At 39.7% G+C, this 26225-nt stretch overlaps 1 protein-coding gene and 1 long non-coding RNA gene across 4 annotated transcripts in view; one reads left to right on the top strand and one right to left on the bottom strand.

The window, feature by feature from the left end:
• Positions 1–18819, bottom strand: part of PTPN22 (protein tyrosine phosphatase non-receptor type 22) — a 59392-nt gene extending 40573 nt beyond the window's left edge. The window contains exons 1-5 of the mRNA XM_070367461.1: positions 18496–18819; positions 1991–2099; positions 1654–1730; positions 1428–1523; positions 964–1002 (exon numbers count right to left, since the gene is read on the bottom strand). Of these exons, the coding sequence (XP_070223562.1) occupies positions 964–1002; positions 1428–1523; positions 1654–1730; positions 1991–2099; positions 18496–18582 (408 nt within the window). The 5' untranslated portion in view covers positions 18583–18819. The remainder of the gene's footprint in view (positions 1–963; positions 1003–1427; positions 1524–1653; positions 1731–1990; positions 2100–18495) is intronic.
• LOC106700667 (uncharacterized) overlaps positions 1–26225 on the top strand; it is an 82000-nt gene that overhangs the window by 42307 nt on the left and 13468 nt on the right. Inside the window, exons 3-6 of one of the 3 annotated variants that reach the window (XR_011463634.1) lie at positions 8431–8618; positions 12158–12305; positions 13826–13874; positions 25268–26139. This is a non-coding gene — a long non-coding RNA (uncharacterized lncRNA). Of the gene's footprint in view, positions 1–8430; positions 8619–12157; positions 12306–13825; positions 15664–25267; positions 26140–26225 lie in introns of those variants that run through there. The other 2 variants (XR_011463636.1, XR_011463633.1) reach the window with 2 other exon arrangements.

Below are 26225 nucleotides of genomic sequence, written 5' to 3'. Positions count from 1 at the left end.
CTTCAACACAAGTCTGAATTTTCCAAAGATGGGAAAACAAACCTTAAAGGATATACAAATTTAAGACTTCCTGGAAGTCTCAAAAAGTAGAAATAGGGATCTGACATTTTCAGTATTTCAAAAGGATTAAAACAAAGCTACACCAGCTAACTGAAACCCCAAGTTCCCTTGGTTTTCATTGGAATTGTATCGATTCAGAATGGCAACAGTAGTTTCAAAGAGTGTTGTTCAATAGAAATATAATATGAGCTACATATATAATTAAGACTTTTCTAATAGCCACATTCAAAAATGAAAAAAAATAGTAGGGTTAATTGTTATAATATATCTTAGCCCAATAAATTAAAAAAAATTTCAAGTTGTAATCAAACTAAAATGGTTATTAGATATTTGACATTTTTAAACTGTCTTCAAAATCTAGTATATATTTTATATTTAAAGCATGTTTCAGTTGCTATGCTAAATTTTCATTGGAAATATTTTATATCCATTTAGATTTCATAAAATCTATGGTTGAAAAAGATTCACATACCCAAGTCCAAATTAGATTTTCCAATAACTGAATTAAATATCATTCTTTAAATTTAAATGCATTAAGATAAGCTGAGTTCCTTAGCCACACCAGCATATTTCAAGTGTTCACCAGCCATACATGGTTAGTGAAGGCCTTGCCAAGTGGCACAAAAGGAGCTCTGACTGGCAGTCTAAAATGTCTGATTAATAACAACGGGAAAATGAATTGTTATTTTAAAAAGTATACTTTATTTTTAAAACACAGGGGAAATGGGCAAAAGAGGTTCTCACGGGTTTAAAAAAAAGCCTTGAGAATCATTTGGCCTTCCCAAACTGAAGACTAGGAAGATGAGCATAAATGTCTACCAAGTCACAGTTAAGGAAAATTCTGCTACCAAGTTTCCCCCTTCGTTTTCTTTTTTCCTTTAGGTTTACTAAACAGCAACTCACCTTTCCCATTTCAAACTCCATGCACGCCATAACAATGATCTAGGGTGATAAAATAGAGACTTAAACACTGATACAGTTAGAAAAGCAGTTAATACATGAGTCCCAGAGTCCAAAAGTGTCGTACTTTTTTTTTTTTTTTTATAACTGAAAAAGAAATCCTAATAAATTATAAAATGTTGCTCCTACTCTTCTTTCTTTGTCCTCACTTCCCTTTTCTCTGTTCAAATCAATAAATTCTTGTTAACAAATGAGACTGTTAGAACGAGAACTTTTGTTTCCCTGAACAATAGTGACTGTGATTTTGACTAAAGTTGCCTGAACACCAAAATTCTAGCAACTGACCCCAAAAAGCAATGATTCTGATACATAGGAAACCTCAGTCCCTTACCCCGCCACCCTATCCCCACATCTCTAAGAACTAGAGAATATAGTAACAAAAAAAAAAAAAGCAACTCTGCACTTACCAGGATGCTGTATTCCCAAATCATCCTCCAGAAGTCCAGGACAGTTGTAGGCAAAGGTCCCTGGGTGGCAATATAAGTCTTGGGTCCATAAACTCCCTAAAGGGAAAGAGAAATTACATGGGGTAACTACAAAAAACATGCTCTTCTTCTTGTCTAGTATTCCTCCACCCCCCACCCCACCCCCATTTTTTTAAGTACCTAGAGAAATACAGAATATTCAATGTACCTTAATGAAGTTGGCATTGATGTAGCTGGAATCCTCATCAGAGGTTATCATGCACAGTTCTACTAGGCTATGGTCATCTATAATACAAAAGAAAGACTAATTAAGAGGGTTTGGTCAGAGGGCTTCTGTAAGTCTGAAACTAGCACTGTGAATAGTGGATGCTCATAAGTGATTAAAGAGTGAATGAATGAGTGAATGTTCTTTTGTAGTCATATACAGTACAAACTAATTTGTCAAAGCCATGATCCAGGATTAGGAATAGCAACCAATGGGTAAAAAGAGATAAGATGACTGAATTAGGGGAAAGGTAAAGTTTAAAGGGAGAAATGAAACTTACAGGGCAAAATATCCTTGTATCTGTTTTTCTTGATATTCTTGGGCCTCTCAGCCACAGTTGTAGGATAGGTTTTATCTGCCTTATACTTGGAGGATAATCTTTTCAGCGTCTGTAATAAAATCACAATAATTCAATCATCCTAGGGAAAAGAGGCAAGAAGCTATCTCTAGAGAGATTTCCTTCCCCTCTGCCCAAATATTCCACTTTAGCTGTTTTAGCTTCCCTGGTGGCTCAGACTGTAAAGAATCTGCCTGCAGTGCAGGAGACCCAGGTTTGATCTCTGGGTCAGGAAGATCCCCTGGAGAAGGGAATGGCTACCTACTCCAGTATTCTTGCCTGGAGAATCCCATGGACAGAGGAGTCTGGCAGGTTACAGTCCATGGGGTTGTAAAGAGACAGACACAACTGAACAACTAACACACACTCACACATAGTATCCTCTAGGGCTGGTTCCATTCACAAGGGAGCCCAGAGCATAAGGACAACAGGGTTCAGTGACATTTGGAGAAGTGAAAAGATCACACTTAAGGCAACTGAGCTACAAATAGAAAAAACTTAGAGGTGAAACTAGTGAATATTTTTTAAAAAATAACATCTTCTGAGCACAAATTCTGTGTTCCATCCAAAGAGACAGATAGTAAACGTTTGACTGACTTTCTTTACAGCTATTACAGGACTATTTTAAGTAGAAATGGAGCTTAAGATGAATACCATCTCTCTAGTTAGCAAAATTTCCAAGATTTCAGTCCCCAAAGCAGTCATTCTTTTATATAACCTAAACTTCAAGCCCACCCCTCAACCAAACATGAATCTTTAAATAGTATCACATTTCATTTGTAGACTATGATCTGGGTCAGTCAGAGGGTAGCATAATATGGTTGAAAAAGGCAGTGAAGTGTCTCCTTAAAAGTATCTCCTTATTCTCTGTTTTAAAGATGAGGAAACTGAGGCACAGAGAAATAAGTGCCCCAAGATCACAAAACTACCAAACACAATGTTCAGAATTCTAAACTGAGGTAGCCTAGAACTGGAGTCAGCGCTTAACCTATGTTGTGACCTGTATCCCATGACTAACGGCAGTCACTGGAGATGTGTGGGCATCTGTATTGTTAACCAGCTTTGTGGTTGATTCCAGTGTATATATCCGAGATGGGCACAGTACTGGCTGAATGAAGTTGGGCAAGTTATTTAATCTTTCAGTGTCTCAGTTGCTTTTTAAGTAAAGTGGGAGAATATTTGTCTTAGAGTTGTGAGTGAATTAAATGAGTTATCATATGTGCAGTACTGGTACAGAGTACCTGTTTAATAAAGAAAAGGTGTTGTTACTAAAACAATAAATAAATAAAATTATTCTCACTTGCCAATATTATAGTACAGAGTGAAATTTTGGGTCAGAAGAAATGATAGTTCCTCTTTAGCTCCATCTGATGAATCAACTTCACTCCATGTAATGAATCATCTTCATCCCAGATCCCATTATGACTCAAAGAAACTTCATGTAGTAGATCTGAAAACTGTATTGACTGTTACTCAGTTTGAGAAAGACAAGGGAAAAACATCCGTGGTAGCTAATAAATATTTATTGACTTGAACTGCAGAAAATAATTTTCATTATTTACCCACTATTTAATGATGACTTGGTCATGTGAAGATTATTATTTACTTCCTATGGGTCAGATCCCTCAGCATCTTCTCAGTCTTCATTCTCTTTAACTTAACTTCCTTCTTGAAATTTCCTCCTCCTTTTGCCCTTATTAGTCTATATCATTTTGGTTCTCCTCTTTCTTTTCTGACTTCTCTTTCCCTCTTCACATTCTTTCTTAATGCCTGTATGTCTGCTTCTGTCTCTAATTGTTAATTATCCAACATTCCAAAGTTAGGTCCTCAACTCTCTGCTCTTCTCACTAAGTACATTTGCTCAGAAACATCATCATAGAAGACGTACCAATGTTTTTAAAAATGTATCTAAGTGATTCACATTGAATTATAATTCCAACCCCTATTGGATAACTTTCAATTTTTTTCAATGAGATTTGATTACTAATTTCCAGTCCTGAATTTCCAACCACGTTCTAGACATCTCCACTTAGATGTCTCAAACTGAGCACATCCCAAACTAAAATCATCACTGTCCTTACTGTGGAAAAGGCAATGGCACCCCACTCCACTTGCCTGGAAAATCCCATGGATGGAGGAGCCTGGTAGGCTGCAGTCCATGGGGTCTCTGAGAGTCGGAAATGACTGAGCGACTTCACTTTCACTTTTCACTTTCATGCATTGGAGAAGGAAATGGCAACCCACTCCAGTATTCTTGCCTGGAGAATCCCAGGGATGGGGGAGCCTGGTGGGCTGCCGTCTATGGGGTCACACAGAGTCGGACCCGACTGAAGTGACTTAGCAGCAGCAGCAGCAGCAATCGTACTAAACTATTGCTTTCCTTATCTCTCTCATGCTAAAAACTACTTCAGCTAATCTCTCTTGCTACTAGAAAAAAAGAAAAACTCCTTAACCGGGTTTTTCTGATTCTCCTCAGTTGGATCCCAAGTTAATTTTCCCATATTCCCTACTGTCCTACAGTTATGAGTCTCCCAAAGATTCATTTCTAGCTTCTTTCAAGATTGTACAAACTGATGTCACTGACAATTATATGTAACATCACTCCTTTAAAACTATGGGTTTCCTTTCCTTTCTCATAAAAATTTATATACCCAGTACTGCTTCTGCTTTTCTCACCCATGATTATGGACTATTTTTTTCCACAGGGTAAACTAATAGATAGCAATAAGGAAATAGAAAAAGAAAATTTCTCATGTGACTGGCAATAAGCGAAAAAAAAAAACTTAAAAAGAAGGAAATCACTATTTTACTTAATTGTTTATATTTCATGTAGAGTTTTCACATAATTAGGATGTATATCTATCTGTAGGAGTTTACTTAAGGACACTAATAACTTAAGTCATTTTTTAAAAATGGGTGAGAAAGGGAGAATCTAAAATAAAGGAATGATGACACAGAGAGACAGAGATAAGAAAGGTAGGTGAAAATAAAAATTTGTTCCAACAAATCATCCAAATTCATCATTAGATTTCAAAATTAGCTCAGGGTAACTTAATAGCTGAGTCTGCAAGGAGAGGGAAAAAGTTGGGGTCATGAGAGATTTGTTAGCTGGGACTTCATTATACAACAAATTATCAAATATCTTGAATCTAATTAAACTGATTCCAAATAATAAATAGATCATTAATCATTATAACAACTCAAAGTATAGAAGAGAATGCTTTTTCCAAATAACAATGACAAATGGAACAGACAACTGTCTGCTTATCTGCTGGACCACAAATGCCAGCATGTATTGTTTTAATGACCATTTTTTTCTGTTTCTAGAGTTAAATCAGACACAGGCAACCTATATAAAAGCAGATATATAGTCACTTGTTAAATCCTAGTTTCTTACCATGGTTTGAATTCTTGTGGGTTTTCAGAATTGAATTTAGGAAGAGAGATGCTGAAATTATCTTTATGTAGCATATTTTTACACCAAAATGGATGAAAGCGGACTAGTTTCAGAATTTAAGGATGTAACACAAATACATGAAAGACCGTAAAATATTTCCAACTTATGCCAATATCCAAGTTATACCAATTTTCAGCTCTCTCTGATCTTGTGCACCTTTATAATGATAATTTTCAACTAGCCATTGATTCTAGGGCTGCTGAAAAGATGTCAAATCCCAGAGAAGCTCATTCTAAAACTCTCCAGAACAGTTTATACTGTTATACTGTTTTTGTTTGTCTTGCTTTGCTCACTTGTGGAATGCTTTCCAGGGAGAATGCCATAGCCAAAGTTCTTTTTGAAAGGTATGCCTGAATTAATTTGGCAAAATTTCACAGATAAAAGTTTTATATATGTGTAATGTATTATTGTTTAGCTGTCTTGACTGCCACCTTCAACAATGGGAGAGAATGGATTTTTTTAATTAATTAATTTTTTATTGAAGGATAATTGCTTTACAGAATTTTGCTGTTTTCTGTCAAACCTCAGCATGAATCAGCCATAGGTGTACATATATCCTCTCCCTTTTGAACCTCCCTCCCATCTCCTACCCCATCCCACCCTTCTAGATTGATACAAAGCCCCTGTTTGAGTTTCCTGAGTTTCCATACAGCAAATTCCTATTGGCTATCTATTTTACACATGGTAATATAAGTTTACATGTCACTCTTTCCATACATCTCACCCTCTCCTCCCCTCTCCCCATGTCCATAAGTCTGTTCTCTGTCTGTTTCTCTATTGTTGGCCTGTAGATAAATTCTTCAGTACCATTTTTCTAGATTTCATATATATGCATTAGAATATGATATTTATCTTTCCCTTTCTGACTCACTTCACTGTATAATAGGTTCTAGGTTCATCCAGCTCATCAGAGCTGACTCAGAGGCATTCCTTTTCATGGCTGAGTAATATTCCATTGTGTATATGTACCACAACTTCTTTATCCATTCATCTGTTGATGGACATCTAGGTTGCTTGCATGTTCTAGCTATTGTAAATAGTGCTGCAATGAACAATAGGATACATGTGTCTCTTTCGATTTTGGTTTCCTCAGGGTATATGCGTAGGAGTGGGATTGCTGTGTCATATGGTGGTTTTATTCCTAGTTTTTTAAGGAATCTCCATACCGTCTTCCATAGTGACTGTATCACTTTACATTCCCAACAACAGTGCAAGAGCGTTCCCTTTTCTCCTCACCCTCTCCAGCATTTATTGTTTGTAGACTTTTTGATGATGCCATTCTGACTGGTGTAAGGTGACATCTCATAGTAGTTTTGATTTGTATTTCTCTAATAATGAGTGATGTTGAGCACCTTTTCATGTGTTTATTAGCCATCCATATGTCTCCTTTGGAGAACTGTCTGTTTAGGTCTTTTTCCCACTTTTTGATTCGGTTGTTTGTCTGACGATGAGTTATATGAGCTGCTTGTCTATTTTGGAAATTAATCCTTTGTCAGTTGTTTCATTTGCTATTATTTTCTTCCATTTTGAGGGCTGTCTTTTCACTTTGCTTATAGTTTCCTTTGCTGTGCAAAAGCTTTTAAATTTAATCAGGTCCTACTTGTTTACTTTTGTTTTTATTTCCATTACTCTAGGAGGTGGGTCATAGAGGATCTTGCTTTGATTTATGTCGTCGAGTGTTCTGCCTATGTTTTCCTCTAAGAGAATGGATTTTTATTTCCTACTCTGTTCCTTCTCCCAGAGTTATCTGGCTGGATGACAAATGCAGACATTCTTTTAGCAAAACATCACATAGGAAATGCCTGTAGAACTGTTAATTTGGAAAGTGTGAAAGATTTTTTTTTTTTTTTCAGATGTCTTACCTAAAGGTCAGATTACTGTGAAGGTCTTTTTCTCACTCCCCTTCTCTCTCTGCTAGACCCTCAGGGCTCCAACACCCAACCAGGGAATAAAGCAGAGCCAACTCAGGACAGAGAACTAGTAAACCTCACAAGAATAAGAGAAAATCTGAAGGTTGGAAGGAAAAGAGTATAAAAGAGAAAGCAGAGCCATGAGGGTGGGTTGGGTTGGGGGAGAAAAGAGAGGTTGAAGGGAGAAAGTATTTCTCTACCAACCGCAAAGTGGATATGAGTTCCCTAAAGGCAGCACCAATGAGAGAAATCAGGGAATGAAGAAAAGCTGCTGAGAGAATAGAGAAAAGGGGCCTCCTGAGTCCTGATCATTTGTAATGTATGAGAAATGATTCTGTGCATATGCTTGATAAGCTAAAAGTATGCTGATTTGGTTTGTGGACTATACCCCTTTTCTTTCTTTCTTTTTTTTTTTGGAATAATTTTTTAATATTTATTTTTATTTATTTATTTGGCTGTGCTGGGTCTTAGTTGCCACATGCAGGATTTTCCATCTTCGTTGCACTATGCAGGATCTTTAGTTGGGGCATTTGAACTCTCAGTTGTGGCATGTGGGATCTAGTTCCCCGACCAGGGATGGAACCTAGGCCCTCTGCATTGGGAGCATGGAGTCTTAGCCTCTGGACCACCAGGAAAGCACCCCCATTTCAAGACAGGAAAACAGAACTGAGGTTCTGGCTATGAAATTGTGGAAATCAGGACTGAATCTATTGCATGCTCTTTTTCACTGACTAGAAAAGCAATTGCTAGTAAATGAATCAACATCACTCTCAAAAGAGAACAGGAAGAAAGAAGAAAGCACAAGACCGCATTTGGTGTTCGCACTCTCTGCCTTGGAGGACTACACTATTGTATAGAAAACAGAGCATAAGTTACATCTGGGTGTGGGGAAAAATCAACCTTGGCCCTCCTGAGCTAGGCAGAAGAGGGGACTCAAAGTTGAAGTGTCTTAAGGTAGTTCTTCATCGCCTTACAATATTACAGTATTGTAATATTACAGTTTTATCTATTCCAAGTCTCCAACAGGATAGAGACAGCATGAATGCAAAGGAATGGAATTAGGAGTTCAGGCCTTTATGTCCAGCAAACAAGGCTACCACTAGCAGGAATGGGGAACAAGACTGAACTGGCCCTGAGTGTGCACGCAATCATCTTCAACTAGACAGGCAAGCTTACGGGGATCGTGTTGCCACACATTGGTCAGGTAAGTGAGCAAGTGGGAAAGCAGTAGCTAAACTTGGATGAGTAAACAAAGAGTTTCAAATTTAGATCAATAAAATGTAAGGATATGGCAAAAAGAAATGGATTTAAATGTATTTTAAATGTCCAGTGAATAACTTTAAACATGGGACTGGATGGTCCTACATGGGACTGGAGGCTGAAGATGGAACTGGAATAAACGAGCTTTACGGATAATATGATATATTTATTCTAATGGAAGCACTAAAAAAATCTGCACCTTAATGGGTACAATGGAGTAGGAAATGGCAACTGACTCCATGATTCTTGCCTGGAAAATTCCACGGAGAGAGGAGCCTGGCGGGCTAAAGTCCATAGTGTTGCAGACAGTCAGACACAACTGAGGGACTGAGCATAATGGGTACAAAAGTCAGGAAATGCTGATAAGTTTGTTCAAGTGATAGGCCAGTTCCCATAAATGAGTCATTTCAACCCAACAGATGTTTGTGCACTTGCTATGCAGGAGGTACTGTGTTCATAACTGCTTGGCTAGTATTGTTATAAATAAATACAGAACTAGGATGTATCTATATCTTCTCTATAGAGCTAAGATGTATCCAGGTCTTCTCTGGTCTGTCTATGTTAAAGTCTTCACAAGTTGCTACAACACCAACCTGACTTCTAGTGCATTATAAACCGACATTAGCACTTGACCTTCAGGACTGGATATCTTCTTTCTATTAGGGTTCATTGAATGCTTCATATTTAATAAATGTCTTTGTATTAATAAATTCCGTATTTACCTTTTCTACAAAAGCACCTCATATCCAGGAAGCATAAAATTCTTTTTTTTGCTTTTTATTGTTTAAATGGAACCCAACAACACTAAAAGAAAAATTTTAATATAGATTTTTTAAAGTAAAAAGTAACACATATGAATTGCAGAAATTTTTAGAATATACAGAACCCATAAAAAGATGATTAAAAATCACCTTATCTATAACCCTCAGAGTTAATTATTCTTAATATTTTGAAATATTACATTCCAGCCTTTTATTCACGTGTGTAATGAAGATGGGCTCATACTGCACATAGGGTTTTATAACTTGCTCTCTTTACTTAACAGTTTGCATTCTTCTACATTATCTGTGGGCCTCCCTGGTGGCTTAAACATTACAGAATCCACCTGCAGACCCTTCTATTGTATGAGATGCAACATAAGTTACTTAACCCATTCCTTTATACTCTTGGACATTTAAGTTGCTTTCAATCTTCCTAAACAATCCAACAATATTACAATAGGTGGCCAGAATCAATATAAATATCTTTCATTATTTCCTTCATGAATTCTTAGGAGTGTTCAACGAATTTGCCTGTTTTGAAGGCTTTTTATCCATATTACAAAATATACATCAGAACCAGTATACAAATTTTGCCTCCAGAAAGTTATAACAGCAATGTTTGAGATCAATATACCAGCCATGTAGAAGCCTGCATAATTCTAAATGCTGACCAACATAAAGATTATGATGTTTTAAGTATAGAGGCATTTGGTAAGTAAAGTGTTATTAGTTGTATTTTATGTTATTTGAATTTCCCTTTACAGTTTCCTCTCTCCAAAACAGTTTTTAGAAGGAAGAAAATACGCTGTAATCGCATCACCCTACCTGTATGAAACTGTGTTCCTGTTTCTGTATTCACATCCAGTCTTTGAACAAATACGTATAGACGTCCAACAAACTCATATATGCATATTTAGCACACTTGCCATTCTCTAAACTCACTTTTTCCACATGATCATACTTTTTTTTTAACACGTGCTTTTTAAATCAAGATGCCTTGACTACCTCCAATATAGAAAAGAAAAAAGCATCTAAGGAGTTTTAACCATAAAGGAATGCATCAAATTGACCAGCATGAAACATATAACCAAGCCTTAACCCATATTTAACACAATGGCTGAAAAGCACATGTAATAAAACCACAGTTGGTTGTAGTAGTTGACCAAAGTGAATACCTATTCCCCTGTAAATTATCATTGATCGGATTTAAAAAATGCATTAAAGGAAGAGGATAATCTTCATTAAGTTTAGAAGAAGGAAAATAAAGTCATTAGTGTCCAGAAAAAAGTGGTGAACACTATCCTGAGGGTTCAAACAAAGAGATGAAGACATTGTATACCATCACAGTTGAGGTCACTAAAATCACCATGCTTATCAAGCAGCTTTCTTACTATCATTGGCTTCTCATGTAAGTTTCTCTCCAAATTCAGAGACTGTGGTGGCCAGTCAATGCAAACTTCTATTCTGACAATTTTTCTCCACCCAAAATTACTAAATTGGCATTCTTATTTTTGGTGAATTTCATATGTATTTGCCTGATTCTGATCATCTCTCAGTGTACTGACAAAATTGATTTTTTAGACCAACAAAGCTAAAGTCAAGACACTGAATTATGGTGACTCAAAATAGTTAATACTACCCTAAGTGACTATTTGGTCTCTCTCAGTGCACTCTCGGAGAAGGCAATGGCAACCCACTCCAGTACTCTTGCCTGGAAAATCCCATGGATGGAGGAGCCTGGTAGGCTGCAGTCCATGGGGTCGCTTAAGAGTCAGGCACAACTGAGCAACTTCACTTTCACTTTTCACTTTCATGCTTGGAGAAGGAAATGGCAACCCACTCCAGTATTCTAGCCTGGAGAATCCCAGGGACAGAAGAGCCTAGTGGGCTGCCGTCTATGGGGTCGCACAGAGTTCAGACACGACTGAAGTGACTTAGCAGCAGCAGCTAAGATCACTCTGTGATCACAGCAGTAATTGCATATATTAAACCTTGGCAGAATTCATAAAAATGGGACTTCAGTGGTCTAGTGGTTAAGACTGTGCTTCTACTGCAGGGGGCATGGGTTTGATCCCTTGTCAGGGAAGCTCTGCCTGCCACACAGTATGGTGTAAAAAAATGCTTTTAAAAAGAATTCATAAAAATGATTAGAAAAAACTAAGACCCATCTACATGCAACTAAATGAATTTTAGAAATACAATGTAGAATGAAAAAGGAAAATATTTAAAATGTATACATGACATTTTATTTACATAGAATTCAAAAACAGGTAAAATTAATCTCTATTGCTTAGTGATATATGGCCTTGAAGCTATGTAAAACAAAGGAAAAAATAATATTGTGATAGTGTTTACCTCTAGTCAGGTGGAAGTTGAGAGGAGCTATGATCTAGAAGGACACCTAAAGGATTTCTGGGGTGTGGCAATGTTCTATTTCTTGATCTGAGTGGTACTTATATAGATACCTGCTTTATTACTAATTGTTAAATTGTATGTGTGTGTTTAAAGCACTTTCCTGTGTGTATGTTATATTCTACAGTTCTCTTAAGAAGTTGAGTGTTGTGCCATGCTAAGTCGCTTCAGTCATGTCCAACCCACCAGGCTCCTCTGTCCGTGGGATTCTCTAGGCAAGAATACTGGAGTGGGTTGCCATGCCCTCCTCCAGGGGATCTTCCTGACCCAGGGATTGAACCTGCGTCTCTTGTGTCTCCTGCTTTGGCAGGCAGGTTATTTACCACTAGCTCCACCTGGGAAGATGGATGGATAAACAGGAGTGGGGAGATGTGGTGGAGACCAAGAGCACAAACTCAAAAGTTAAATAGTTTTATTTCAAATCTGAGTTCTACAACTTATGATCTCCATGACATTAGGTAAGTTGTTTGATTTCTCTGACCCTCAGTGTCTACCACGTAGCAAATACTATTCTAGTTATTGAGGATATCAATATAAGCAGAAGTAAATCTGAGCCTTGCCTTTGTGGAGCTTCAGTCTGATGGGAAAGCAGACATTAATCAAATAACAACACAAATGAATGTATAATTGGAACTGTGATAAATGCTATGAACACTTTACTAAAGCTGGGGACTGGGGAGAAACTTTTAAAAAATGACAGATGGTGCTGAGGGCTTATTTGATTTATTTAGGGAGGTCAAAGAAGGCTTCTCTGAGAAAGTGACCACCAAATTGATATCTGAAGAATTATGAAGTGTTAAGTGGGAGAGTGAAGGAATATTCATGTGTACAAAGTTCTGTGGCAGAGGAGACATAACAAGGACAAGAAACTGAGCATGCTGTAAAAAGCTGGAGAACTCGGCAGTGGGTCCCTGTGGGACTTTATTAGCGTTCATTACAAATGGCTCTTTGGGAATTAAATAAGGCTCTGTTCTTGAAGCACTCAAGCAGAGAATCTGGAACATGATTCAGTGGGTTAGCTATTATGGAAAATACACAAACAGTAAGTTTATATGAGGAAATGCAGATTGAAAATAGTGATGAAAAGTTTTCAGGCTTGGAAATCAAATTAAAGTAACATAACAAAGTACTGTTTTATACTAATTACATTTAAAAACTAAAACATGATTTTACTTGATGTAGTTTAAGTATAGAGGCTAAGAGGACTTGGAATCAAACATATCAGAGTTCCAAATCCTGGTTTTACTATTTCAAGGATAAGATGAAGATAATTATTTCCTCTTGGGGTTGTTGTAGTGATTAAGATCATATATGGTAAACCACTTTGATAGCCTAGCATATGATAAGCAGTCAAAAAATTTATCTATTACTGTCTTTTTTAGGTATTAACTGAGACTAGTTCATGAGTCGCTAAGTCATGTCTGACTCTTCCCAACCTCGTGGACTGTAGCCCACCAGGCTTCTGTGTCCATGGGAATTCCCAGGCAAGAATCCTGGAATGGGTTGCCATTTCCTTCTCTAGGGAATCTTCCTGACCCAGGGATCAAACCCTGGGCTCCTGTATTGCATGCAGTTTCCTGCATTGCAGGCTGATTCTTTACCTACTGAGCTACCCGGGAAGTGCTGGTGCTAGAGAATATGATCAATTCAGATACTGTAAGTTAAAAAAAACTCTCTTGGAAATACATTTGGCAAAACTTTACCAATTAAATGCTAATACTCTTTGGTCCAGTAATAACACTTTTGGGCATCTAGCTCCAGGATATAATCCAAACAAAGGGAAAACCACAAGGACACCTATTGCAGTGTTATCAATAATCATGAAAAATGAGAAATAACCTCACTTCCAACCACAGAAAAATAAATTATTTGGGTGCCTACTCATGTCAGGCATTTTATATATTTATTCTTTTCACATAAATTTTTCACAGTGAATATTATTTTTGTTACCACTTCTTTTTTTTTTTTTTTTTGGCAGGGAGGCCGTGTCTGTTCTTAGTTGCAGCATGTGTGATCTCTCCGTTGAGGTATGTGGGCTTATGGAGGAGGAAATGGCAACCCATTCCAATATTCTTCCCTGGAAAATCCCATGGACAGAGAACCCTGGTGGGCTACAGTCCATGGGGTCACAAAGAGTCAGATACGACTTAGTGTCTGATCATACATACAGGCTTAGTTGCCACGAAGTATGTGGGATCTTAATTCCCCAATCAGGGATGGAACCTCTGTCCGCTGGATTGGAAGGCAGATTCTTAATCACTGGACCACCAGGGAAGTCTAGTTACCACTTAGGTTCTTTGTTCAAGGTCACATAACTAATAATAGGCAGAATGCAAACTTAAACCCAGACTTATATGACTCCAAAGTTGTTACAAGAACAGCAAGACTGCCTTAACTCAAAAGTAAATTCCACCACTTACTAGCTATGTGACCCGGAACAAGTCAGATAACCTCTCTGGGTCTCGGTTTCCTCATCCATAAAATGAAAATAATAACAGTGCCTTCTTCAATAGATTTAAATGAGTTGACATATAAAAGTGTTTAGAACAGTTTCCGTAAGAGGTATAAAAGTATTAGCTATTACTTTATTATATTTTCAATATATTATCCTGCATCAAAAGTCATTAATATAGATTTTAATCAATATGATAATTTTGTTGCAGTAAGTGAAAATATGAGAATATAAAATAATAGCTATGCTTATAATTACAATGATATGAAAAGCATCCTATGAATGGAGAAAAACTAGAATTTTTATACCCCCTAAAATTTTATTTGTTGGGATGTGGGTACTATGGTGATTTTCTTTTAACTTGTAATAGCATTGTTTTATAAAAATGACAATAAAAGTTTTATTCTTTTTAAGTATCTTTAAGATTTTCAATAGTATGATTACATACTGCTATTTCTGCCATATAGAAACTATGCCAACTAGGGACTTACCTTTAGTCTAGGTTCTATGAGGGACTCGGTTATTGGCTGAAGCAAGATATTATTGCATAAGGATTAATTTCACAGACTCTGATATGACAGATCCAGGTTAAATTTCATGTCTATGGTTGAGCAGCTGAGTGAACTTAAGCCAATTATTTAACTTCTTAGAGCTGCATTCTCCTTATCAGTAAGTCAGAGATCAGAACTACCTCATAGGTTTTTTTTTAATAAGTAATAAATAAGATAATGGATGTGATGTTTCCTTGACATCCCACCAAGACCAGCACAATTATAATTAAATATTTAATAGAGTAATTAGTTGTTTAATATCTGCCTCTCTAAGACATCTCTAATGTCTTAAAAAGATAAGCTCCACTAAAGCATGAAGTATCACAGAACCAGTATCCAGCACAATGCTTTGCACGTAGTAAGCACTCAATAAATATTTGAATGAAGGCATGAGAACCTTATAGGAGTGGTTAGTGATAGTTTCAACTGCAGAATTATTATTAAGAGACTTCCCTGATGGTCCAGAGGTTAAGAATGCCAATGCAGGGGACACAGGTTTAATCCCTGGTCTGGGAAGATTCCACATGCCATGGGGCAACCAAGCCCATGTGCTACAACTATTGAAGCTCACATGCTCTAGAGCCCTCGAGCCACAACCACTGAGCCCACATGCTGCAACTACTGAAGCTGTGTGCCCTAGAGTTCATGCTCCACAACAAGAGAAGCCGCCTCGATGAGAAGCCAGAGTGCTGCAGCTAGAGTAGCCCCCGCTTGCTGCAACTAGAGAAAGCCTGAGTGCATCAGTGAAGACCCAGTGCAGCCAAAAATAATAATAAATAAAAGATAAATAAAAATTTTAGACAACAACAAAATAGGAGGATTATTGAGTTTAGCCTTAGCTTGGAAAAAAGACCTTGGCACGAGAAAAAGACCAAAGCAGCCCAGTACCGGCTCTAGCTGTCATAGCAGGGCTTTGTGCGCTGCACAAAGATACTTGACCAAGGGGGAAGTGGGGACTGATAGCTAAGCCATGAACCCAGTGGGGGCAGGGTGTACGGAGTATCTACCTGGAAGTAGAGATATCTTTCGATAATTCCTGCAGAAGTGAAGTGAAGTCGTTAAGTCGTGTCCAACTCTGCGACCCCATGAACTGTAGCCTACCAGACTCCGTCCATGGGATTTTCCATGCAAGAGTACTGGAGTGGGTTGCTATTTACTTCTCCAGGGGATCTTCCCAACCCAGGGATTGAACCCGGGTCTCCCTCATTGTAGGCAGACGCTCTACCGTCTGAGCCACCAGGGAAGTTAATTCCCACAGAGACACTCCTATTTAGGCCAGCAGTGGCCATGTGTCACAGAATCAGCCCTCATATTTCAGAAACATCAAATCCTGGAAGAATATATTCAGAGCTGAAGATGGAATGGGGACATGACCAGGTGGAAAGCCTTCCTATTGAAGAGCAGTATTTACCTTGTCCCAGCCAGCATCCTGGCCCCATTCACCACCCCCACCTCCCCCCAAGCTACTCTTTCTGGTATCTCAGCTGAACATTTAGGTGGGGCTGAAGGAAAAACTCTGTTTTTCCACTGGAGGACATGAGTCAGTGAACAGTGAGGTTCCACTTAATCACCACCCAAAAACAAGGTTCTTAAAATTAGGAGCTAGAAAAGCAAGGAAGTGATTAATATAAAAGTCAGGAGAGTGATTATTCCTTGGGCAGGGCAGGGTAGGGTGGGTGTGGGGGCGAGGGTGGGGGCGAGGGACCTGATGAGGAAGGGACACATAGGGGCTGACAATGTTCTGTTCTTTGACCTGGTGGTAGTTACTTTACAATTATACTTGGGTTTTATGTAGTTTTCTAAATGTGTATTATCACAATTTTAAACAGCTGGAAAAAACACAAACTATAAAAGGTTTTTAAGCAGGGAAAAAAAAAATAACCAGATCACTTGGTGGTATTAAAAGATCACTTGAGTGTCAAACGGAAAATTGATTGAAGGGAGGGCAAGGCTAGAGCAGAGAAAACAGGAGGTGAGGTAGCTGCTATAATTTGGTGAGAGGTTATAATGACTGAGCTAAGAAGAGGTAAAATGTCAGAGAGGTAGTCTATATTACTTTCTAAAACATAACCAAAATAAAACAGAGGCTGCCCCTGCCCCTTCAGCTCGCTTCTTACCTCTCTGTATTGGAGATATTTGGCTCAGGAGTTCTAGCCCAGGGCCAGGTACATGTTTAAGACACATGGGCCAGGCTTTCTACCTCCCCTCCCTCCCTGCTAATTCTACTAGAGGGACTCAGACTCTTTGGCCAGTGGGAACTAGAGTGTCATTTTTTATGACACCACGGTATTATTGAAGTTGAGCTGACACAAGGGTTTCTATCATAATATGAGATCACATCATAATATCTAATCACTCGAGAATCTGCAGAGCGTTTTCACATCTTACTATCTGGTCGGGAAGATCCCTTGGAGGAGAGCATGGCAACCCACTCCAGTATTCTTGGCTGGAGAATCCCACGGTCAGAGAAACCTGGTGGGTTATAGTACATAGGGTCACACAGAGTCGGACACGACTGAAACAACTTAGCACAAACACATCAGAATGTTAGCTCCGTGAGGGCAAAGGTTTTCTGTTCACTGCTATCTCCTCCGTGCCTGGAACTAAACTTGATACATAGCATGTGCTCAATAAATTTACTGAATGAATAGTCACATTTAAGTATTAGTATTGATCTTTAGTCATCACAATAATCTTGTGCAGAGAGGTAGGACATAAATTATTATCTCCGTTTCAGAACTCAGAAAACAGAGACTCAGTGAGATTAAGGAACATGCCAAGTAGTAAAAAATTCTCTTATTTTTTCAATATCCTCACAACTGCAAAGGTAAGGTTTGAAGTTCTTACAGAGCCGAAACATCAGCTGGAGCTATTCCAAAACACATAATAAGTACTCTCAGACATCCTATGTCATCTGAAGTGCTGGGTTACAAGATGAATGAGGCTGACCCAGTTGCCACTGCATCAGTAAGCACCGTTCTGCTAGAGGAAATACAGTGTCCCTCTAGGTAACCAAACCTTAGGCTACCTTGTGCCTACATTTCTCTCCATCTCCCTCACCTTTCTTTACTCTCCATCCTGGCCATTCCACCCCTCCAAGCAAAAGAAGATTAAGGAAAACCCCGTTACTGTAAAAGCACATGTTCTTTTATTTTTTCTTCATTAAAAAAAGCAAAAATGAATATGGCAGAAAGTAGTTAGGGTGCTCTTCAAGAGTTTTTGTCATCCAAATGGAACCCACTGAAGGGCTCCATAAAAGCATAATGCTCCATGAAAAGTTAGTCTTGGTTTCTTTCCTCTTGACATTAATTAAAATTAGCTCTTTGAAGCATAAACCCAACTCAGATACCTGGGAACTCCAGATGTTCAATTAATATCATATTTATGCAACTGGAATTATGTATGTCATCTATAGGAGTCCTAGTCAAAGTCTAAGAACTAGCAAGGAAAATTTTTAAAACTGTATTTTGGAGAAAATAACTAGAATACACACAAACCACTTAGAGAAATCAAACTTTTAGGTTGCCTTCTTCCCCTGAAAGTTCTGAAATTCACTTTATCCGAAGAACAACTTGATCTATGAGAGTTGAATCACTATCAAACAGTCTATGTAACTGGTCTGAGAGTGTCACACATAGAACTTACCAGAAATTCATTAGCAAACTCCTCTTTGTTACTCTTCCTGTGTTGTGCCTCATCCAAGAACTTCTGCAGAATTTCTCTTTGGTCCATGCTGCAGGGAGAGAGAGACAGTCTACGAGTGGGTTAAGGGAGGGCATGTCAGATGTGTGTCATGGCCGAGACAGCACTGAGAAGCCACTGAAGCCGCTTGAGCAGAGCATGTTGAAGGCTGTGGTTTACTGACTTCATCACAAGCCCTAGAGGAAATTAGTATGTAACCAGCCTCTGTGGTCACACAACAAAGCCAGCACCCTCACTCCTGGGCCCTAGCGCCTCCCTTCTCAAGAAAGCAACCTGGTTGCAGTTCAAGTTTTTAACAAAGAAGAGGGTAGCTAGAACACAACGTATGTGTGGTATGCTTATCTCTGAGACTACTCCATTCCATTGCCTGTGAGCAAACTTCATCATTTTTCTTGCTTCCTAGAGAAAAGGCAGAATTACAGGTTTCCTGGATGGTTTCTGCCACCTCTCATTTCCCCAGTGAGCACAAAAACCCTGTTGACACCTTCTATTTCCTCCTGTCCCAAAAGAACTCCGTAAAAGTTCTTGTGGGCCCAGAAGAGGAGACAGTTTGGAGACACTGTTTGGAGTTAAGACACCTTCTAAAGCTTTCTTGTCAGTGTGATCAGTGGCAATGTCTGTCCATCAGAGAAGGCATTTTTGTTGAATTTTTGCTTCTGCCATATAGAGCTAACTCCCTTTCAGATGAAGCAAAGTCAGCTGCTTCTGAGAGTCTGTGTCTCTCCCAGGGCTGGGGAAGTGCTCACCTCCAGTAAGGGAAGTGCAGCTGATTTCAGGACCCCCACCCCCACCTTCCAGCACTTTCTGAGCTTCATTTGGTTTCTAGATATAAAGACTAAGAGCCCTGGTCTACATGGGATCCACAAGCACAGTGGCCCTGTAAAGAGGACCTGACCAGGAAGTTGGCACAAAATCCCCTGTATTAATGCTAGTAAAATATGAGGGAGCAGAAAGAGAGTAACCAGGCTAGAATACTGGAGAGGGTTGCCACATCCTCCTCCAGCAGATCTTCCTGACCCAGGGATCAAACCCAGGTCTCCTACATCTCCTTCAGTGGCAGGTGGGTTCTTTACCACTAGTGCCACTTGGGAAGTCCCAGTAAAATATGAAGGAACAGAAAAAGAGTCAAATCAACCACTTTGCTGACAACAATACACCTTTTAGGGCAGAAAGCCTGAAGAACTATTTCTAGAGAAGATATTTATACTCTGCAACCAAAGCCTGGAGAAAAGCCATTGTTTCTGGAAGCCACACTGTTCATGTAGGGTTTGGGCCCTGATAGGTAGGCTGTTCTAGAAAAAGCTCCCATGTATCAGCTTACATGAGTTCTCTCCTCAATGGGTACAAGCCTACCCAAGCATGTCTCATTTGGTGTGATAATGAACCAAAAATCAGTATAACATCTCTATTTGAGGACAGAAGATCAGTAAATAAGATGTTAACAAAATGAGTCTGAAATAATCATGAAGAAAATTTGGAAATGTGCTGTTAAAACTTCCTCTATTTGCTATTAGCAATCCTTTCTGTTTTGCAACATTATTCAAACTTTCTTTAGGAAATGATTCTGAACACTATTCGGCTGCATCTACTTTGCTGCTGCTGAGTCACTTCAGTCGTGTCCGACTCTGTGCAACCCCATAGACGGCAGCCCACCAGGCTCCCCCGTCCCTGGGATTCTCCAGGCAAGAACACTGGAGTGGGTTGCCATTTCCTTCTCCAATGCATGAAAGTGACAGTGAAGTTGCTCAGTCGTGTCTGACCCTCAGCGACCCCATGGACTGCAGCCTACCAGGCTCCTCCGTCCATGGGATTTTCCAGGCAACCGTACTGGAGTGGGGTGCCATTGCCTTCTCCAGCATCTACTTTATTGAGCCTTATAACAGGGAAGGAAAGGTCACTGAGGTATCTTGCTTACAGGCAGTGTGAAGTCAATGAAGAATTTCAATTTAGATCCACCTAATAAAATGAACCATATTTTCAACACTTGTTGAGAGCAGAATGTCGGGAGAGTGTGTAATTTCCTCAGTTCTGTCTCACCGCAACAAAGATTTCAAACAGTGGACCAGTGTTACAGCTCTACAGCTCAGTTTTATTTATTCCATAAACAAAGGATAGTACAGCCTCAAGGCCTCAATCCCTCTTGGCTTCCTCTTTTTATATGTTTTGTCTCCTCCCTGCTGAGCCTGCCCTATGCAAATTAGGGCTAGCCAGGAAGGAGGCATTTTTGTTTCACCTGAGGTTCTCAGTCCAGTCCATGGATTTTCTTCTGTTCCGTTTCTGCGAGCTTTTTCCTTTTTTTGTTGTTTAGCCATCACCATTTTAGACTCCTCTTTCCTATTCTAACTATGGAGCAGGAGTTCGGTTCAGTTCAGTCGCTCAGTCGTGTCCGACTCTTTGCGACCCCATGAATCGCAGCACACCAGCCCTCCCTGTCCATCACCGACTCCCGGAGTTTACTCAAACTCATGTCCATTGAGTTGGTGACGCCATCCTCTGTCGTCCCCTTTTCTTCCTGCCCCTAATCCTTCCCAGCATCAGAGTCTTTCCAATGAGTCAACTCTTCGCATCCAAGAGTAATAGTTCTCAAATTATTCCCCTCTAGCATTAAATTTAGAATTTCTTGCTGCTCTAGATAATACAATTTAATTTGGCTTTTTAAAAACAAAAATATGGGGAAATTTATTTTTTTATTGGTTGCACTAGGTCTTCATTGCTACTCGCAGGCTTTGTCTCATAGCAGCAAGTGGGGTTTAGTCTTCCTTGTGGGGCACAGGCTTCTCATGGCAGTGGCTTCTCTTCCTGCAGAGCCCAGGCTCTAGGTGCACAGGCTCTAGTAGTTGCAGCACTTGGACTCAGTAGTTGTAGCACACAGGCTTAACTGCTCCGGGGCATGCAGAATCTTCCCAGGCCAGGGATAGAACCCATGCCCCCTGCATTGACAGGCAGATTCTTATCCACTATACCGCTAGGGAAGTCTGGGGAAATCTTAAAGACAAAATTTCAAGTTCACCGTGACTACAACCATGTGAAAGTACACGCATGGCTAAATGAAGACTAAAAGATGAAAAAAGAATCAAGTGATTAAGTGTTGGGATTAAGGATGGTTTTCGAAGTTCTTTTAAAACTATCATACCATTTTTTAAATTAGAAAAAAGCCCTGCAAAAATCCATTAATCTGTTCAAAAAATTTATTGAGTTTCCACTGAATGCTAAGTATTGGACTATATTAAGGGCTGCATATGGAGAAGGCAGTGGCACCCCACTCCAGTACTCTTGCTTGGATAATCCCATGGATGGAGGAGCCTGGTAGGCTGCAGTCCATGGGGTCGCTTAGGGTAGGACACGACTGAGCAACTTCACTTTCACTTTTCACTTTCATGCATTGGAGAAGGAAATGGCAACCCACTCCAGTGTTCTTGCCTGGAGAATCCCAGGGACGGGGGAATGTGGTGGGCTGCCCTCTGTGGGGTCACACAGAGTCAGACACGACTGAAGCGACTTAGCAGCAGCAGCAGCAAGGGCTGCATATACAATAGTGAGCGAGCCAGAACATGATGAAAAACACTCTTAACCAGTTCATAAAGCATCTCAGAACTAAAGATATAGATTTAATTACTGATAAAAATTATAATATTCCAAATGAATTTGCTTATTTGAAAAGTAGCAAAGAATAACCCTGAAGGAAAGTGATTTTCTATACTTGGACAGCTGAGAGACCTACAGTTAAATAAACTCTGTGACCTTAGAATGTCTTCACTTCCATCAAAACCAGAACTTTACTGGTAAAGTAACAAACAGACAGCTCATAAAATAAAATTTACATCTACTTTCCTTGAGCCCATATTTCAGAATAATCCCTTTCTAACTTTATTCTCTTTTTAGGGAGGGATAAGATAGAGATAAGAAAGAAAATAAGACAGTCAATAAGAAAGAAAAACTTGCTGAGATCCAACGTATGAGGATCTGAAAATAGCGTCTTAGCAGAACTGCAGATCTTCTTTAAAAGCAAGCAGCAATGCTCAGGATTCTGTTCCACTCTCAAACCAAAGATACAGAAGTATCGTGAAATAACTAAACCTCAAAAACCCACTTAGCCAAAGGCCATTTCCTGAGCAGACCACTCAAGCAAGCAAAAAACAAACTGAAGGTGAAAACAAAGCACCTGTTTTATGTTTAATAAATCTAAGTTACTACTTAATTGTTCACACTTCTTTTTACAGATACTGGAGGACAATAGGAGCCTAATTCTTTTTGATGACGATTCTGTTGACTCATTTGTATCTTGTGGGTAGATCAAGAGCTGGTGAAGGAAAACAGGTCATTCAGCAAAGATTAGCAAAAAACTTAAAGAATCGAAGAGTTTTTACAATGAACCATTTAAACTAGTCCAGCATAAACCCTAAGTGAACACAACAGTTCCATGCAGTAAAAGAGTCATAAACACTTTATCAGAACCATCAAAGGCGGGCTCAAGTGGAAAGTAAAACTGTAGCGCCTGAAAAGGAGTCAGGAAGGAACATCTCACTGCTGCCTCACCTGCCGCTGGCATTTCTTCAGAAGAAAGATGACAACAGGGAGGGGCGTCAATCACTCTGTCACCTGTTCCGACCAGAGGGGAATGTGCCAGTTTAAGGGGAAACATCAGTGTCATGGGGATTGGGAGTTAGAGGACAAAAAATCTTTAACCAAAGAGAATATCAGTGGATCATTAGGACAAGATAAACTAGACAAGAAAGACATTCCATTTTCTCAGAACATCCTTCTTTCTGAGGAGGCATGTTTTACCTTGAAAAGCCACTTATTAGTCTCGGCTTTAACTTCACTACTCCTGCCTTCCCTTATATCCCAGGACCGTTGATCTTATACGGCCTTTGTGTATTATCTGTGAAGCACTCAGTGCTTCATAAGCATCCTCTTGATTACCATGTCTTTCAACTTCAACTTGTCTTCTCTGTTCCCATGTATACCACCATCCCCATTTCACATTTGGATTCCTGCAGTGGTAAGCTCTTAGTCATCTTCCTATCTGTATCTTCCCAATCTAGTATCTCTTGGTAACTAAGGCTGGATAAAAATTAAGACTCAGGATTTCCCTGGTGGTCCAGTGGCTGGGACTCCATGCTCCCAATGTGGGAGGCCCAGGTTCGATTCCTAACAGGGAACTAGATCCCACATGCCATAACTAAGATCCCACACACCACAACGAAGATCAAAGAGCTTCCGTGCCCTAACTGGGACCTGGCACAGACAAGTAAATTTTTTAAAAAGTGAAGACTTCTCTTTAATGCAGAACAACAGAAGTCCTTACTGATAGTCAATGGGAACCAGTACAGCTTCCTCAGCTTGTCACCAAGCCCTTCCTCATCAAATATCCCCAACCAACCTACCCAACCACATCACGCTAAGACTTTGTTCATTCTACAGCCATATCTTTGGTTGCTGCTGCTGCTGCTGCTAAGTCACTTCAGTCGTGTCCAACTCTGTGCGACCCCATGGACGGCAGCCCACCAGGCTCCCCCGTCCCTGAGATTCTCCCGGCAAGAACACTGGAATGGGTTGCCATTGCCTTCTCCAATATCTTTGGTTACTTCTCATCATTTCCCCTGGTTTTTGCCAAGATGAAAATAAAGCCTAGTTAGTTACTCCTTGCTTCAAAGATCCTGCCCCATCTCCATGTCACTATGAACTTCGCTAAATCTGAATCTCTTCAGTATAAGTCTTTATGTTCGGCTATGGAAGCTTAGTTTCTCCACGTGTTCTTTGTCTCCCATAAGTTTATTTAAAAGAGGAAATTATTCAAAGGAAAACATATAAAATGCCTCCTATAGTTTTAAGCTTATCAAAGGCAATGATACATTTGTGTGACCCACAGGACTTCACAAGGGGCAATGATAGCGTCTTCTGTACATTTGTGTGACCCACAGGACTTCACAAGGTTTTAAGCATACCTAAAATAGCTCTACTGTGATAACTAACTATTGTGGTTAGGCCTGGGTGAGACATCCACTCTGACTTGGTTACTCACTCCATCAGTTACTCTAAGTCTCTTGCCTGGCACAGTCTCTGCTTGTCTTCGCCTGGGCACCTTCACTATGCCAGGAGCAGGTGGGCTTTTCCTACAGGGAGGACCAGGAACCTGGCAAACAGTACTTCCCTGAATGCTGATGACCAAGCAGCAGGGCTAGTGTTATAAAAGAAATGGTGCTATTACTGAGGCAGAGTCCACTCCAAAGGGCTGCAATGGCCCAGAAAGAAATGACCTTCTTTATCTCCAGAATCAACTACTTCTCTTTTTAGAAATGAACACTGAGGAGGCTTATAAAATAACACCTCTTTTTTCCACACCATCTCTAGCAATTATTATTTGTAGATTATTTTTTTTTTTTTTTTTGGTGGTGGCCATTCTAACCAGTGTGTCATGATACCTCATTATAGTTTTGATTTGCACTTTTCTAGTAATTAGTAATATTGTATAAAAGAGACAGCTAGTGGGAAGCTGCTGTAGAGTACAGAGAGCTCAGCTTGGTGCTTCGTGATGACCTGGGAGGTGGGAGGGAGGTTCAAGAGGGAGGGGATAAATGTATGCTTATAGCTGAGTCAAGCTGTTATACAGCAGAAGCTAACACATCACTGCAAAGCAATTTACTCCAATAATAATAATCAAAACACCTCTAACGCAGCTAATTTGCTCTGCTCGTTTTCACATCATCCACAGCTGGAAAGTCCCCTACCCACCGTCCAATCGGCTTCTAGTCACTGCAGCATTCTGGGATCTCATCGTGTTTTTCAGTCCACCAGTCGTGAGCTTCACAGTCAACTTCCCGTGTGCTATACAAGGAATCACACTCTGCCTTTGGTTTAAGAAACAAGAGGCAAAGGTCAACTGATAACTTTCAATTGAAGAAATTTACCTTTTTTTTTTAATAGAGCTCTTAGTGTGGCTTGGTGTCTTGTTCAATATAGAATCAAACCTGAAGTCTCAGCTTTCATTTGATTGGTTATTCATTTTTCCTTCATTTGTCCATTTAATGAATATTTATGAAATCCCTCCACATGCAAGAGAATGGGGAAGAGGGAAGCTTCAGAAGTGAACAACAAATTGTCCTCATTCAAGGACCCTTTATTCTAGTAGGGAAGGTGCATGTGCATACACGTTCAGTTGCTCAGTTGCGTCCGATTCTTTGTGACCCCACGGACTGTAGCCCGCCAGGCTCCTCTGTCCATGGGATTTCCAAGGCAAGAATACTGGAGTGGGTTGCCATTTCCTCCTCCAGGGGATCTTCCCAACCCAGGGATTAAACCCATGTCTCCTGCATCTCCTGCATTGGCAGGTGGATTCTTTACCACTGAGCCACCTGGGCAAAGTGATAGGCAAGAAGTAGATTTATTAATATCCTTTATAAAGAGATTGCAAGAAAATGAGGCATGAGAGGATGATCATGTTCTAGGTCTGGGATAGATACCAAGTGAGGGTCCTTTTCTAAGGCAGAAAAGAATTCAAGAGTGAGCCATAGTGAAGTGAAAGCAGAGATATATATGCTATAGACAGAATGTGGTCTGTCTCAGGAGGCAAGAGCACCCTGGGTGTGGCGGTGGTTAGTTTTTATGGGCTGGGTAATTTCATAGGCCAATGAGTGGCAAAATTATTCCAGCTACTTTGGGGAAGGGGTGGG

The sequence above is a fragment of the Bos mutus genome, chromosome 3 (genome assembly GCF_027580195.1).
Source record: "Bos mutus isolate GX-2022 chromosome 3, NWIPB_WYAK_1.1, whole genome shotgun sequence".
In the NCBI taxonomy this organism is placed as follows: domain Eukaryota; kingdom Metazoa; phylum Chordata; class Mammalia; order Artiodactyla; family Bovidae; genus Bos; species Bos mutus.
The sequence above is the reverse complement of the archived record's forward strand: the minus strand, read 5'-3'. Positions and strand labels throughout refer to the sequence as shown.